The 16,904-nt window shown below is 39.3% G+C and overlaps 1 protein-coding gene across 3 annotated transcripts in view; it reads right to left on the bottom strand.

Moving 5' to 3' along the window:
• Positions 1–7,993, bottom strand: part of YY1 (zinc finger (C2H2 type) family protein) — an 84,574-nt gene extending 76,581 nt beyond the window's left edge. Inside the window, exon 1 of one of the 3 annotated variants that reach the window (XM_089416098.1) lies at positions 7,668–7,993. In XM_089416098.1, the coding sequence (XP_089272224.1) occupies positions 7,668–7,825 (158 nt within the window). In that variant the 5' untranslated portion in view covers positions 7,826–7,993. The remainder of the gene's footprint in view (positions 1–7,667) is intronic. The other 2 variants (XM_089416099.1, XM_089416100.1) reach the window with 2 other exon arrangements.
• Positions 7,994–16,904: the final 8,911 nt, after the last annotated feature.

Raw genomic sequence — 16,904 nt, 5'->3', positions numbered from 1 at the left:
GTGAAAAAATATACCTCTAGGCTCTAGCCTCCTCAATGTTGCTCCAAAAAACCAAATCCTCAATGTTGCTCCAATGACTACCCAAGAAGCTCCTCACTACTGCTTCAATGGTTGCCCAAGAGACTCCTCATTGTTACTCCAAAAACCAACTCCAACTCTTCACAAACTCCTCACAAATGCTCACACAAATGCAATGAGACAGTTGTGAGGAAATGTGAGGGGGTCGAGTAACTTTTATAGGCTTGGGAGAAGTTAGATGGAGTGCAAAAAACCTAAAAACCAAAAAAAATCAATTTTGGAGTTTGTTTTTCACTCTGTTTTCCGTCGCAAACCGACTCTGCTTGGTTATGACAGGCTCAGTCGCGCTAGCCGGTCCGTTATCGAGTCGGCTAAGTCGGAAATTTTCATGTAATTTCCATGTCATAATATGTAAACCAATCAAAATCCTTTAAATTTAAAGGAGGTACATGTCCTAAATAATTTTAAATTGTTTAAATTTGGGTATTGAGGAAATATTTTATTATTAATTTGGGTATTCATGAAATATTTTATTCATATGATTGACCTACGTTACCTATATGAATTAGAATATCAAAAAAGTTATTAATGCAATGTAAATCTTGATATTAGTGAGAAAATATAAATTAAAAATGCAAGCCATTTGACATTAATAACCATGCCCCAAAAAACACCAAAAAATAGTTAAATTTAAAATATACGTAGGCGATTATATATGAAATATGAATATAGACAATTATAGTTAAATATAATATTGTTAAATAGTTAAAAACGTATTCCAAATCCCGGATGTGGGTGTTCACAAGGGATGATGTGACGGTAGAGAAAAGGGTCGGCAAGTGGCATAGCCACATGACCACCCGTAAGCTCACACACAGCGTGATAAAACTATCTTACAGCCTTCATAAATGCCTTTCAATGCGTCACTCAAACCAACTTACCAATGCCATCCCGCCTCGGCTTTGCATCATGGAAACCTCAAGTGCTATTCGGCCCACATCCTCGTCTGTTTCTGCTCCTCTGCCTCTGAATTGCAAGTGCCCCCTGGCCATCGTGGAGCCAAGCACGCGCACGACAACAGGCAGGCGATGCAATATTCTCTGTTGTATTAAATTCGGAAAGGGCAACCACTATTCGCAGAGCCTGGTATGTAACTTGACCCTCACTTTTGAGCCTTCTGCCTCTAATAACGCCACCCAAAGTGACCATTTCCACTCAGTGCCTACTTCTCACAGTCAATTCCTTTCTCCTTATGCAATTATGCCTCGACTGCGCCAGCAAATGCGTAGCAGGAGGGGCAGCAGCAGAGGCAGAATGCCCCATTCTTCGCCCTCAATGGTCTCTGACTCCTCCTCCCCCTCATCAAATTACTTCTCGGCTCGTTATCCTGAAACACGCAATGGCAGAGGTCGCACTCACACTGTTCGCTCCCAGCCTTCGCAAACCTGTCCATCAGCTACTGCTCTCCATTCCAGCTCTTAGCACTCCAACTATACAGCTCAATTCACATACCAATGCGCATTGGATCGACCTCTTATCAAGGCCACCATTATAGTCACGTTTCAGGAGGAGCCTTCCATCACTGAAGGATGTCCCACACGCGCAACGGAGAAGAATGATACAGTCACGTTTTAGGGTGAGCCTTCTGCAGCAAAGCAGAATCGAGAATCTCTGGCGAAGGAAGACACGAGTAAACTGCTGAAGGACAAGGATGATCTCAATGCCTACACATGTCTAATAATTGAAGAACACTCGTCGGCACCAAATGACAACTAAACCAACACGTGTCTTCAGGTTTCAGGTTCCCGGCACCCAGTCCTATGGGTTTATTTTTGCATTTTTGAGCAAAATAGTTAGTTTTGAAGCTGCTTTCAATAGAATATCGCTCTATGTTCACATGCTGGTTTCCCCTGCGAGGGCAACAAATCTATTTTGGACTGGACTGGTTTCCCTCTTCTGGGCAGTCTTCATTTTGTTTTTGTTGCAATATGCCATGAACCTTGGCTAAGAACTGCAGAGGCCAGAGCCTCCATGTATCATTTTGTTACAGTAATAGATTTTAGACATATTTAAAAAAATTAATTAATTAATTAATTATAAAAATAAAAAATAAAAAAAAAATCGTATTCCAAAAAGGACAAATTATCAGATTCCGGGCATAAATATTTAAATATAAAATATATATAGACTATTAAATATAAAATATAAACATAGACAGTTATAGTTAAAAATAAATTATGATTATTGATAAATATTAAATAGTTCATAAATGTATTCCAAAAAGGACAAATTGTCAAATCCAAACTGTAAATATAAAATAGTTAAATAGTTAAAAAAATATTTAAATATAAAATTGTTTGAAAACACATTCTAAAAAGGACAAATTACCATATTTCAGCCAAAAATATAGAATATATAGTTAAAAATAAAATACCTAAATATAATTAAATATAAAATACTTAAAAATTAGTTAAACATAAAATAGTTAAATAGTTAGAAAACATATTCCAAAAAGGACAAATTACCATATTTTCGCCAAAAATATATATTCTAAGTGAAATTGTGGCTTCAATAGACAATGTCATTAAAAAGCCATTAAAAAAAAAGTCAAATATAAAATATATATATAGAGTCTAGACAGTGATTTTAATAAAAGAAGTTCCAAATATTGAGGGATTTCAATAAAAGTAAAATAATAGAAATAACATATTAAAAAATCATATTAAATCTCATGCTAAAAAATATTGTGGAAGATAAATAAACAGTAAAGTAATATTAAAAAATTGTCTACATGACACTTTTTATTAATATCTTAATTTTTCCTTGGGAGACCACGTTTAGGCTGAAATTTCCTCTAATGTAAGCAACCTTTTACCCTCCTTGTCCTCCTAAATTGTTAAATTTCTAATACCAACCCCTCAAAATGAATTCAGCCCAAGGAAATTGGCCTCAAGGAAATCTGCTCCAGATGAAATCATCCTCAAGGGAATCTACTTCTTGATGCAATTGGCTTGAAGAACTTGGCCTGCAAAAACTTCATCTACATGTTGTCACTGATGTGCACTGTGAAAAATCTAGCACTCTAGCAACTTGGCCTCCTCCAGATAAATACAATCTCTCTGGCAACTCGGCCCTACAATCTCCTCCTACTTGGCCTCCTTGGATTCGCACAAACCCACTCGCACTTCTCCTTCTCTGCGCACTGGTCAACTAAGCCACTCGCATTACAAAGAAAATCGCTCTCTCTGAATGATGACTTGAGCACACTCGTGCATTCCATCTTTAGGTTTCCCTATGAGGTTTTCCTTGCAAAAAAGGGCATTTTATTGCCTTACTTTTTCAATTGCTTTATGAAAAAGAAACTTCCATGTTTCTACCTCCTTTATACTATAAAGGAGCCTTTTCCTACTTACATGTTTCTATCTCTTTTTTACTAAAAAGAATACCTTACCTTTTTCAAAGAGAATTTATTTGAATGAAAAAGGTTAAGTTGAAAGGGCGATTACAAAGATTTTTTTTGTACAAAATGAAAATGACTTTTTATATCGGCGACATATTTTATAAAGATGAAAAGCTCCATTTACTTAGGAAATTAAGGGTAGTTGTGAAAAGAGGTGGAATTATTATATCATATTTTCATAAGGTTATTGAAGGATGAACACATTCCTTTTCCACCAAGGCCCTCCAACTCTATGTGATTGCCTTAAAAACCTTGCACCTTTTTTCCCATCATACCAGTGATTGCAAAGTAACTTCTAATTTTGTGGATGACCTTGATGAAAAAGGACAAGTCTATCCTTTCTCTAATCTCCCCTCCCCCCCCCCCTTCGCCATTGATGACAAGGACATGTCCATCCTTCCTCTATTGAGAAGAAGGAAAAGACATCAAAGATGCACCTCAATTGACACATTATACAAGTGTTTTGTGAAGTATTAAAGGTACATTAGAGGATTGCATTAACAAATTGTAAATTTTTGCTCCTTTATTTGGATAGTATGACGACCTTGATGAGAGATGGATGCATTGTATTAAAGAACTCGAAAACACCCATGCTCATGATTTTTGAAATCCCCTTAATGACATATAGGCAAAGAAAGACACACTTGACACCTAGCAAAAGAATATTTAATCTTCCTTTCATGCATATTCTCATGCACAATTAACTACATGGGTCATTGCCTCATTATTTTAAGAAGCATACCAATGATAACAAACCTTTGGATGCTTTAAGACTTCGTCACTAGATATAGGTCATCTTAATCTCTTTATAGCAATTATTTGGGTGGAAACAAACCTACCAATATTTTGCAAAAACTTAATCTTACGCCACGTCTTGATTCATCTTCTAATGATATGTCAAAGCTTGAAGCTGTCTCAAGTAATGACTCTTCTCCTATTGATTTGCAGAAACCACATCCAAAACCTTCCAATGAGCCAACGCTAAATACTTTGCCATACGAGGTTCCTCATCATAGAGAGAGGGGGCATTGTCATTTTCCATCAAAGGATCAACATTCCATACTCATTGGTATGCTCTTCCAACATGCCAAAAAGTAAGAGATGTAAATGCAAAAATCTTGGGTTAGTACCACTAGTGGGACTTATCGCAATTGGATTAATAAATGGTAGCAGTGACATGTGAGATCGACTTGTTCTAAGATGGTATTTTTACATTGTGGTGGTAACAAAGGCCATTCATGTTTCCTAGAAAGAGTCTAAAATCAAGTAAAATGGTGGGTTCCCCTCCATAATGGGTACACTTTATAGGCCTAAAACCAAATCGGAAAAATGGAAAACCCCTAAATTGGAAAATCATAGGATTGGAACCCCAATTCCAGAGAAGAAATTAGAAAGTATGTCCTGAAACATTCATAGCTTAGGAATTTGAAAGAAACGTAATCCAATTTAGAAGGTAAATTCTTAAACTCCCTAAGACTAAAGGCATAAAGTAAGTAACATATGAATCCATCACCTTCTCAGCACCAAAAAAGGTGAGGAACAAAAACATTTTTTCACAATAAGGATTTCATAAAAGAAATACAAATACCACCCTAAGGACGTAGGTGATTCCAAATTGGCAATCAACATGAAGAAGTGGCATGGCAGTCACCTAAACAACAAAAACTTGTTGGAACTTGGACGAAACTTAGTATCTGCTTTGCAAGTTTAACTTCAATTAGTTGGAATAAGTGAGCTCAGACTTTAACCAAAAAGCAGATGAGCTGGCCAATGAATGTGTCAAACACGAGTATAGGAAATTTATTGGTTACCAAGAATCTTAACAAAAGAACTATATTTTGCTACCAGCTATGGGACAGATTGTTGGCACATATAAGAATCTGGAGACGATTGGCGGCCAGGACTTCAAGATGTTAAGACAGGGAATAAGTAAATCCAAGGGAAACCCAGATGATCAAGACTTGGAGAATAAAAGAGAGAGAACAGAAGTACAAGGCAAGAACTGATGCATTCTACAGCCCACGAAGATGCGTAACGTGGCACAAAATAATAATAAAATTTAGAAAATAAATATAGATCAGGTTACAATTTTTAAAATATTAATAAATCAACTTAGATCCATCTTAACCCTGGAACTATCAAGTGCTGAGAGGAATCAAACCCCTTCTGCAATCCTCAAGCCTTCACACCTTAAAAATTTCTTCACCTCAAGAATCCATGGCTTGAGGGAAGCTAAGCTAGTTTACATCAAGTTAGAGAGAGTAGGGTCAAGCGAAGTATGGCCTTGAACTCAAGAGCACAGAGAGGTAAGATCAAGCTGAACATTCACACTCTTGTAAAAGAACTGAATAAGGGTATGCCGCTATTAGTTTGAAAATGACTCAATAGTTCACAGATCAAGAGGATGACCTAAAGAAGTCTATTTCATGTCTCAACTTTCAAGTGTCCTGCAGAACCTGTTTGAGGGTGAAGGCTACGGCAGACAACACAAATTCTCTTTAAGAATCTCCAACAATCCACACAAACCTTGGCATGACAAGAATATGCTTACTGTACAGCACTGTAAGCATAAAGAAGACAGAATGAAGAATGATATGCACTTAACCAAACTAGCTGTTGATGAAGATGATGAAGACAGATAGTGTCAATGCTGATGATCAAGTGCGGCCTTCAGGTTTCATGTCATATCTCGAAATATTATCTGATGGTGATAATTTAAGTTTCTGATTGGAAGATAATATGACTATCCAAGTTCAAGGCAAGTAAATCTTTGCAACTACTCTCCATTTTCTAGAGTGAAGTGTACGTTATTATTAAAACGCTTTGTCAATTCTTTGAAAAAATCAATCTATTACTAGTTTGGAAGCAGAGTATCTAGAGACAAGGGAATTACCCGGCTCATCCTTTCAGTTATTTAAAAGCCATATACATCATTGAAACTTCCAAACTTCCAAAATGGGTGCCCCTAGGTAGCTCACTTGACAAAACCGTGTTATGTAAAGTCATGTCAGTTACCAGTAAAGTCAAGTGAGTTATGTGTTATCTAAATTCATGTCAGTGTTATGTAAAGTCGGTGAGTTATGTGAGTGATGAAGGTCCCATGTTCCATTCCCCTAGACTACCTAGAAATTAGCAGTTATAGTGGTAGATGTGGTCGTGGTCCGAATGAACCAGGGTCAGAAGAGTACTGACGATATAGTAGGGTAGAAGTGGTAGTGGTCCTGATTGACCAAAGTGGTAGCGGTCCTAATCGACCGGGATTAGGAGAAGAACGTTAGAGAAGAAAAAAAACACTTCCAAACTGGATCCCTTACAGTATTCTGCAATTAATGGTTCTGAATCCTGATAATGTAGGCCTCCGATACAAAGCTGGCACTGCTCGCACATCTTCAAACAAAACAAAAAACTTTTTTCACCTGTTCCAGACATGTCAAGCCCGGTTGTTTTCTTGATCAGAAATTAATCCAAAAGGCATGGCCATTCAGTGCCATAACTGCCCCCTCTGCCTGCCCCCAATAACGACAAATCCCCTTGGCTGGCACTGGCCGTTTCCGAGGTTTATCGCCTCCTGAGCTGGAGGAGGGCAACGATGTGTCGGAGCCTTTTATCACTGATCCTGAGCTGGCTGCGGAGGGATAAGGCTGCTACCAGAAGACAAAGATGCCCTTCTGTACAATGCGGACATGATTCCTGCTGCTGCGTGAAATGACATGACAAACTGTGAAAGCTTGTTTACTTTCCACGAAGTCTGATTTTATTTTGATGTACTCACCTCAACATTGAGTCTGTATGCAAATTTTCTTTATGGTTCTAAAGCTTACTAGCTAGCTAGGATCCAGGTACTTCTAACAAGTGGTTAGTTTAAAATGCTTTGTACATATTTCGATCAATAGGAGTATTTTTTGGATTGAAAAAAGTGGCCCAAAAATCTAGATAATCGATGTGCATGGATCCCAACCACGAGAACAATTTAACAATATCGTAAGGGAATGTAAGGATTAAGTACTTGCATACTGAAATTATAAAAACGGAAAAAATCGACCTCAGACTAAGGCCCCGGTTTGCTATTATTCTCGCAAATGGCCTCGTTACAAAGTTTATTGACCCTGATTAAATAATATTTATTTCTTCGAATAATAGAAGAATAAAGACAATTACAAAATGCTGAACAGAAAATGTCGAAACGCACCATTCTTTGATCCATTTCACACCCGCAGATTTCGTGGACTTCGGTTTGTTTTGGCCGGCCTGCTCCTCGTGTTCCTGCGGATTGGGATAGGGATGCTGCTGCTCCAGTGCCTCCATTGCCCTGCTGTTCTCGAATGGAATTCCGAGATTCGAACTCATCACCTCTTGTCCTCTTCGCTCCACCTCCCCCTCGCCTCTAAAACCCTGACAATATCTCACTCGCTCGCTGTTAATCTGACAATGTAATTGCAATAGCAATATGCACACATATTAAGCGGACCGACTAATTACTGGGAGCGATCGATACGAAGAGTGACGGACCATTATTATAAGCTCGTTCGACAGCTTCGGTGACGGTCACGTGGACTTTCTGGAGGCGTAGGTGCCACGCGTCTTCAACATAAGCGCCTTTCACAACCTCAAAGGACGTCCCTCCTTCTCTTAGTCCTCTCTTGACTTCATGAAGCGGAATTAAAAAATAATAATAACTACTCTAATCAATAATAATAATTTAAATTTAGAATTAGAATTTAATCTAATATAAACTATTTCACCATTCTTTTGGTTTAAAAGGGCAGTTTTTTTTCTAAGAGTTTAATAAAAATAAAATTATTTTAATTTTATAATTAAATTAATTTTATTTGGACCATTATATAGTTTGAGTGGGTCTAATGATTAAGAGCATGTATTTCCTCTTAAGATATTACAGGTCAAAATCAGAGAGTGGTAGAGTATTTATGCCTTTGTGGACTTAGCAGTCAAATCACTGCTTGGAGGTGGGCCCATTGTCCCTAAATAAAGGAGTCTCATACACAATTTGGTGTTCAGCTTGGTCGTGATCTTAAAATTAGATAATAATAATAATAATAATAATTTCAATGTAATTAATTGAATTTAATTGAAGTGCTTTGAGTATTATTGTGATTTATATAATTGTTCATCTATGAGATGTCTTTGAGGTTACCAAGGGTATCAGCTAGCATGATTGGCATGCGTGAAAAAATAGTGGCAAAGAGAAAGGTGTGTCTTGGGAAGAGAACCAATGTCACTACCTATTTGGACCCTACCGACGTGTGGCGTTCACACCACCTTCAAGCTCAACCACAGCAAACTTTATCAAATCAGTTTAAATGCAAGCAAGTGGTGGGAGAGGGACCTCAGTCCCACATTCCCAGGGTTCACATTTTCTGACCATTGAAGCTAATCATGGATGCATTTCAGGGAAGAGTGCACATGAATTGGGTGTTTAATGTGGGTGTTAACATGCGTGTCATAACACACACTTGTCCTTTTTGGCTTATGATCGCTTAGGCAGTGTTTTCCGCCCGTTTGATCTTCAGGTCATGGTTTCTCTTTATAAACACAGGGATTTCGCCCCAGGGTGGTGAATTTTCAATATTGTTTCTAGGTCTGCAAACCATTTCCTACTCTCCCTCGACTACTGCTCACCAATGTTGGCACTCTACGAATTTTGTGAAGGTTCGTCTATATATTTACATCCTTTTTGTTTCAGCTCTTATTGTCAATTCACTAGTTCTTGCCTATCGTTTTGGCTTGATAATCCGATTAGTTATTGTAGGTGCTCATATCTTTTGTTCTCTTTCTACACAACATAGTGACGGGTCCCACATTCGAGTTGGTCATTGTGTTGCCTTCTACGTCCTCCAAAATTGTCGACTCTATATGTATATCATTTAGTTGTTCGATCCTAGTATCTGGTGTCTAGTACTCCAGCACATTTTCAGTTTGGTTTTGATAGAATTAAGGGCATGTTCTTCCCAAGTTTATTTTGCATAGTCCCCACACATCATTCCCACCTGCAAATCTAGTTTCAAAAGGAAGTCTACCTTCAAAGGTATGTAGGGTCGTTCACCTTGTTTACGGGTGATGATGCCCTTATAATGTTTCGCCTTCACTCTCATTCCAGTTTCTACATTCCCAAAATATCACCTCCCCATTATTGTAGTCTTCGGGTTTGAATTTTGGTCACACCAATTGTTTCAACCAAGTTTGGTCATCCCAACCGCATTTGTGTATACCAATTGTCTTCATGACTACCTGGTTGCACTGAACCAGTCGTCGGGGTGGTGTCGTAGGAGCATCCCCCTCTCATCGTTGGCGTTTATTCGATTGACACTCAATGGCTTATCACTTCAAATCCATCCACCCTAAAGTGAGGAATGAGATCCTTCACTTCGAAGCCAAGGAATTTGGTGATTAGACATATTTTTCTGATTCTGAAATCAATGGCAGCACCTTCAGGTGGACTCCGGATCCTAACAAATTTCATAAAAGGAGACTTTATTTCCTTCACTCAATGGTTATGCATTGTCAACTAGAAACCTTGCTTCACATGGTTATTCATGACAAGCAAGTCTACCACTACCAATTATTTGCAGGACAAGAGGAGATCAAATGGATCCTCCGGGACATAAGATACAATCTGGACGATATTGTCAGCATATTAACGCGGGTTGAACGATACGTGGTGTTTGATTCAAACTCCAGATCAGATTCGCAGCCTCACACATGAGTTGTTATCAATGCACCAATGAAGGATTCGCCCTAAGGAAACTCCAATGCTCTCCCTCTAGTCATTATATTAGGCTAATAATCTCTTATGGCACTCAACTCCTCATTTTTGTATATGTTATGCCTACTTCTCCTATGTTTTTATGGTTCTCAATATGTCTTAGTATGTTATATGTGAAGATTGTTTTATTTGATTTCCCAGTACACACCAATGCATGTAATTACCTTTGGGCTAGATAGTTTGAATGTTAGTAAGTTTTCCTTGTTTATTTTTTTGGCTAAACCTGGGATCATGGGAACATGGTTTGAATATTCTACTTGTCTATGGGATCCTATAGAGTTTTTGGGAAACAAAAGCTATCAATGTAGCATTAGTTGTTTCGTAACGCTCTACAACACAATATAGGAGTGATGTGTATGTGTAATGTAAGAAAGTTTGTCAACATTTTTACATGTCGGCCTAATATTTTTTTTGAACTATAACGGTTATATTAATTATTTAAAACCGGTTGGGCCGAAACCAAAACAACCATCATTATAATATTTAGTATTCCTTTTAGTTGCAGCTCTCCTTTTCCTTACATAGGTGTAGATTTACTCTAGATTACGGGATCGGGTTCCATGTGGGTTCTTCATCATTCTTGCTTAAGACGCCTTGTGGCAAGGGGCATGCCAGGTTTGCTTTTGCGTCTGCTTCCTTATTTGAGCCACGTAGAATATGGAAAAGGAGATAGAAAGAGAAGTCTTGGAGCACGTATCTCAGCCTTTGAAGTGTCTTGTTGAGCACCGGATTGCTGAAGTGGTCCTCCGAATTTAATATCTTTATCAAGATTTCTGAGTCCCCGAAGACTCATATTTCCTTAATGCCTTTTTCACGTGCTATCTGACAAGCTTTTAGCAACCCAAGGATTTCTGCTTGGTTGTTGGTTCTCTATCCAAGTCCCTAGCTGAAGTTATCTTCACGAATACCATTCGGGGAGTAGATCACTCCGCCTGCTCCTGCTGTCCCTGGATTGCCTTTGGAGGCACCAAAAAAAAAGATTGTTGTTTTACCCTGTTTCCTCCACCAAGCTTGAAAATTTGCATCTGCTTCTCGTAGTCTCCATACAAGAGATTTACTAGGGCATGTGGTGTTTTTTATCCTGTCTTGAAATATATAAGTTCCCATCCATTTTTTTTCTTCCGGGAGAAGCATGTTATCGTTTTTAAGGGGATGATTGGACACAGTCTCGAGGAGTAATGCTTTTTCTTTTGCTGCCACCTTCAATGGGGGGTTTGGAATGCTGTTGAAGATCTGGTCGTTTCTGGCGAGCCATATTTTCTAGCAAATGTATTTAGGTACTGCTTTCTAGATTATGTTCCATGTTGTCTTTCTTTGGGTCATGTGGGGATAACGCATTCTCCAGGTGCTAAAAAGGTTAGCTACTTTGGTTTGCAATGGGGCAAAGACATTGAGGCCTTAAAGGATGCAGTCCCAGACTTCTTGAGGAAAAGAGCAATCCACAAACAAATGCTCCATGGTTTCCTGGGCTTTGCAACAGAGAGAACACCGATGTGACCCGTGAATACCTCTTTTGGTCAGATTGTCACCAGTTAGCACTTTCCCATGCATTAATACTCAAGTGAAGAAATTTATTTTGGGGAGACCGAGAGGGTCCCAGACTTGTTTCCACACAGATGCAGTATGGCTTGAAGCTTGTTGTGGTTGAAGAGAGACAAATCCATTTGTTGTGTTGTAGATTCCAGTCTTTCCCCATCCCCATTTGTCCGTCAAACGCTTGTGAACCGGTGCTAGTCCCGTTAACGCTTCTTCCAGGAGGGTCTTTTCATTGCGCATTTGATCTGGAACTCGGGGGATTTCCCAAGTTCGCCATTTTCCGGAGTCGTCCCATGTCGAGATATCTGCCAGGGCGAGGACTCTCTGCTGAATGAGCCAGCTCATGATTTCTTTGATTGCTTCATTTTTGCTCAAAGGTGACTGTCCCATTATGTTGTCTTGCCAAAGCAACGTGTTTTTTCCATTGCCAGGAATGCAATACAAGTGATTTTGGAAGAACTCTATCCCACAGCGGTAGAGATGCCATATCGACGTCCCTTTGATGTTGTTATCTATATGTATGTTCCTTAGCGATGAGCCTTTTAGATATTTTTTCTTTATGACCTGACTGACAGGATGTTTGCTATTTGAGAAGAGGGACCAAAGTATTTTACCTCCAAGAGCCAGATTGGCAAGGCCTGGGTCTCTTATTTGCAGGCCTCCTTCAGAGATGGGGCATTTAACTGTATCCCAATTCACTAGATGGAATTTTCTTTGATTTCCTCTTCCTCCTCTCCATAGAAAATCCCTGATAAGTCTGGAGATCTATTCCGTGATCTTCTTTGGAGCCAGAAGAAAGGAACCCTGATAAATAGGTAGGGAGGACAATGCAGATTTTATAAGGATGAGTTTGCCAGCATTTGTTAGCCATTGACCTCCCTAAGCTGTATTCTTGGACTTAATTTTGCTTATTACCTCTTTCCACAGCGATAATTTGTTAGAGCCGAGGGTTATTGGTAACCCAAGACATTTGATTTTATCCCAAGTATCGAATCCCAAAAAGCCTAAGGAGAGGGCTATTCTCTGAATTGCTTGTTGATCCACATTCCACCCATATATTGCACTTTTCCTTTTATATATAAGAGCTCCTGATATGCTGCATAATTTTTTAAGAATTCCAATGTAAACTTTGGCTATCTTGATGGAGGCTCCGCCCAAAAGAAGAGTATCATCTGCAAATAGTGTGTGATTAAGAGGCTCTAGCCCTTTCGTCAACCTGACTCCTTGAGCTGTCCTTGCTTTCTTTTCAGCTGTCAATTTTATACTTAACGAGTCTGCCATTAGAATGAACAAGAAAGGGGAGAGGGGGCAGCCTTGCCTTATTCCCCTTGAGGCTGAAATAGTTTGTTGGTCTGCCATTAACTAAAGGAGCTATCCATGGCTTTTCAATGCAAACTTTATTCGAATTGACAAAGTTAGAGCTGAAACCAAAGGAAAGGAGGACTTCGTACAAGAAATAAAGATTTACCCGGTCAAATGTGTTTGCCATGTCTAACTTTATGAGCATACCTTGCTCCTGTCGAAGTTAATTGGAATGTATGACTTCTTGCACCTGTATTACATTGTCCAAAATATGTCTCCCTTTGATAGAGCAACCTTGGGTGGGAGAAATGGGTTTCCCAAGCAGTGGCTTGATTCTGTTTGCCAGCAGTTTTGTCGGGATTTTGTCTGATGCATTGCAAAGCGAGATTGGCCTAAACCTATCAAAAGTGCCCAGATTCACTTCTTTTGGTATTAATGCAAGGAAGGTAGAGTTAGTACTACCTCCCACTTTGGATTTTTGATGAAAAGGTTTAATCATCCTCAGAAGATCAGTTTTTAGTATTTCCCAACAAATTCTATAATAATGAATTCAGAAGCCGTTAGGTCCTGGTGCCTTGTCTGGTTCCTTGGACCATATTACTTTACAGATTTCTTCCTCAGAGAAAGGTTTCATAAGACTAGTGTTGTCCTCCTTGCTTACCAACGATGGAATGTGGGAGAGAAATTCAGAGGTGACTTCTTCACTCCCACTCCTTTCCTCTTTATACATATTCTGGAAATGATCTTCTGCTGCCTTTTTTAGCTGTTCTTGACCTTTGAGCACAGTCCCATCTGAGCAAGTGATTTCAGAGGTATGATTTCGAGATAGCCAGGTTCTATATTGCCTATGGAAGAAATAGGTATTTCGATCTCCAGCTTTAAGCCATAGGCTACGAGACTTAAGCCTCCAAGTCTCTTCTTCATGGTGGAAAGCGCAAAATGATTTTATTTGGGCAACTTGTTCTTTTTCTAAATCTGAAGCAGAGATCTCCTTACTTTCCAAATCCATTTGTAGATCTGATAAAAATTGAATTGTCTCCTTTCTATTGCTGGTAGGAGAATTTGAGGGTTCTTTAATCCATTTTTCAGGGCTCTCTTGGTTATTTTTAGTTTCTGCTCCCACATGGAGTTGGAGATCCTATCACAGGTATGGACCATGCCTCCAGAATAGTTTCCATGAACCCTTCTTTCCCTGACCAAAGCGGGTTGAATCTAAAGGGGATAGGGCCCAAATTTTCTTCCTATTCCAGCTGTAAGAGAATAGGTTTGTGATCTGAGGCCAGCTTTGGGAGAATTTTCGAGGAGATCAATCTTTTTCCTAGCAACAAAGAGCTCTATGCTAGGAAGCGATCTAGGCGAGCAGAGATGTGTTCTACCCTAGCTCTATTGTTTGTTTAGGTGTAAAGACCTTTCTTCGGGTTTGAAGTCAAGAAGATCCCAATGAAGTATCAACTCCTCTACTAATGGAAGAATTTTGTCCCTGCCACTATTGCCACCTCTCTTTTCTTTTAGATCAATGACAAGGTTGAGATCTCCAGCCACTATTATATTCTGAGGGGAGTAAATGTCTAAGAAATCAGACAAGGTCTACCAGTGTTCTTTCTTCTCTGTAAGGTAGACTGGAACATAAAGGTTGAAGAGAGAGATGGAGAGCTTACTAGAGAGGTGTCGAAGTTCAGTGAATATCCAATGTTGGGTCTCAAAGGAGCTTTCTAGTTGATACTTGTCCTCCGACCACAATGTTGCTAGGCCACCAGAGGTACCTCTTGCACTAATGACCTTTCCTGCATTTTTTCCCCATTTTAATTTGTTGATCTCAAGAAGGGTTTCCCCTTCAATATTAGTCTCTTGGAGCATGAGGATCTCGGGAGTTTCTATTTTCAAAAGATCTTTGACTGCTTCAGCTTTCGAAGGGTTCCCCAAGCCTCTGCAATTCCAAGAGACTAGTTTCATTATTTAGCGGGATTAGAGTGAGTTGATCCCCCCTTAGAGGGCCTCGTTCTGGTGTTTCTCCCAAGAGACATTTCAATGGTGGATTGGTTGCCTTGCATGTTTTGCCTCTCTGCCTCTTCTTCCCTGGCTTCCTTATGAGATTTCCTTCCAACTCTTTTAGAGGTTCTCTCGAATGTCTCGTCTTCTGATAACCCAGAGGTTTCCGGGGGTTTTTTTCCTTGTCATTTCTACATATGTGGGTGAGGAGGAGGTTCATGCTGGGGAGTCAAGTTGGGTTACTTCCATGTTCTTCTTTTTTTGCTTCGAGTGAGGGAACTTGTCGTTCAATCTCCTCTATCTCTGTTTCTGGAATTTCAATTAAAGAGCTGAGGGTTTCAAATGGGTTTATTGTGGCCGTTGTCTTTGGTTGTTCTCCTCTTCCTTCCATTTGAACCATTCTTGTTAAGGGAGTTCCAGAATCCATTGGTACCTCTTTCCCTTTATTATTGTTACTCACCTTGGCCTGGACTGTTTTCTGCACCTGGATCCATTTCTCTCCTTTCAACTTCTCTAGATCTTCCTCCTTTTTTTTGTTTGCAGTATCTTGCGAAATGCCCATATTCATGGCAATTTCTGCATTTGAATGGTAGCTGCTCGTAGTCTAACTCTTGGATATAAGACCAGTTTGCTATTGTTAACTTTACAGCTTTAGGTAACCCTATTTCCAAGTCGACTTCGACGCATATTCTTACACATGAATATTGATCCCTTCTCTCTGCTCTGTCTATGTATTTTCCCAGGGTGTTACCAATCATTTCTAGTGACTTCGGGTTCCAGTAGTGCAGTGGAAGATGAGGGAGGCGCACCCACACTGGAACTGTTGATGGCACATCTTATGTCGGATTGAAATCTGGTGACCATGAGTTTAGACACAGACCCTGAGGTCCCATGAAATATGGTCGATTCCTAAAGATGAGATTTTTGTCTTCTACTGAATAAAAAACAAAGACAAAAAAACCCTTACTAACCAGGAAGCTTCCGATGCCTTCCTTTACTGGTGGTCGCCAGTTCCTCTATACCCATGCCTCAATAGCCTTGGGGGAAGGCCATAGCCCTGTAAATTGACTGATGAGCCCTCTTTCAGCGAAGTTCAAAGTAGATCTGCAAGAATCTTCAATGGGTAGGGCGACTGTGGGAATGTTGTCCAGTTTCTTTACAAACTTGCGCTAAGTTTCCCTTGTTGGGCGTTTACTATTGTCGTTGATTAGCTTCTTGAACACAAGGATCTCTGGTGGAGGAGGGGCCTCAATGCCCCTTCCCGTGGCCATGGCGATGGAGGGAGTATTCAGATTGCACCAGGGGCTGCTGCTACGCGTGCGAAAGATCGAACATCAAGTTTTTTCACTGTCACGAGTTCGGGCACTATTCCACCACTTGTATCTAGATTTCTTACCACACAATTCTTTGATTTAAAATAACTTCATGTCATGTCAGCTTAATATTTTGAATTTATATTAATATGTCCAATTTATAATACATAAAGGATTATGTCTGATTTATAATACGTTAAGGATTGATAAACATTTACATGTCAGTTAAAAGTAATATAAAACCTAGTATGGGGGAGATTTGTAGTGTGTGTAAAAAGTTCAAAGTAATATAAATAATGAAACTCAATTTGTTACATTGTAATTTTGTTTTCATTAATAAAATTACAAATAATGTTTTAGATAAATGAAAATCATAATTACGTTGATAAGTGTTTTCTCTGCGGAGTTGGGTGTGCAAACATTATTCAACCCCACCAATCACAAAGCTTTATTTTCGTCTTCTCCACCAATCAGGGAGCTTTATTTTTGCTCTAATCCAAATCTG

Source organism: Pinus tabuliformis, chromosome 3_2 (genome assembly GCF_031772625.1).
Source record: "Pinus tabuliformis cultivar Carrire ecotype Pingquan chromosome 3_2, CPIR1, whole genome shotgun sequence".
In the NCBI taxonomy this organism is placed as follows: Eukaryota; Viridiplantae; Streptophyta; class Pinopsida; order Pinales; family Pinaceae; genus Pinus; species Pinus tabuliformis.
This window is presented reverse-complemented; position numbering and strand designations above follow the sequence as displayed.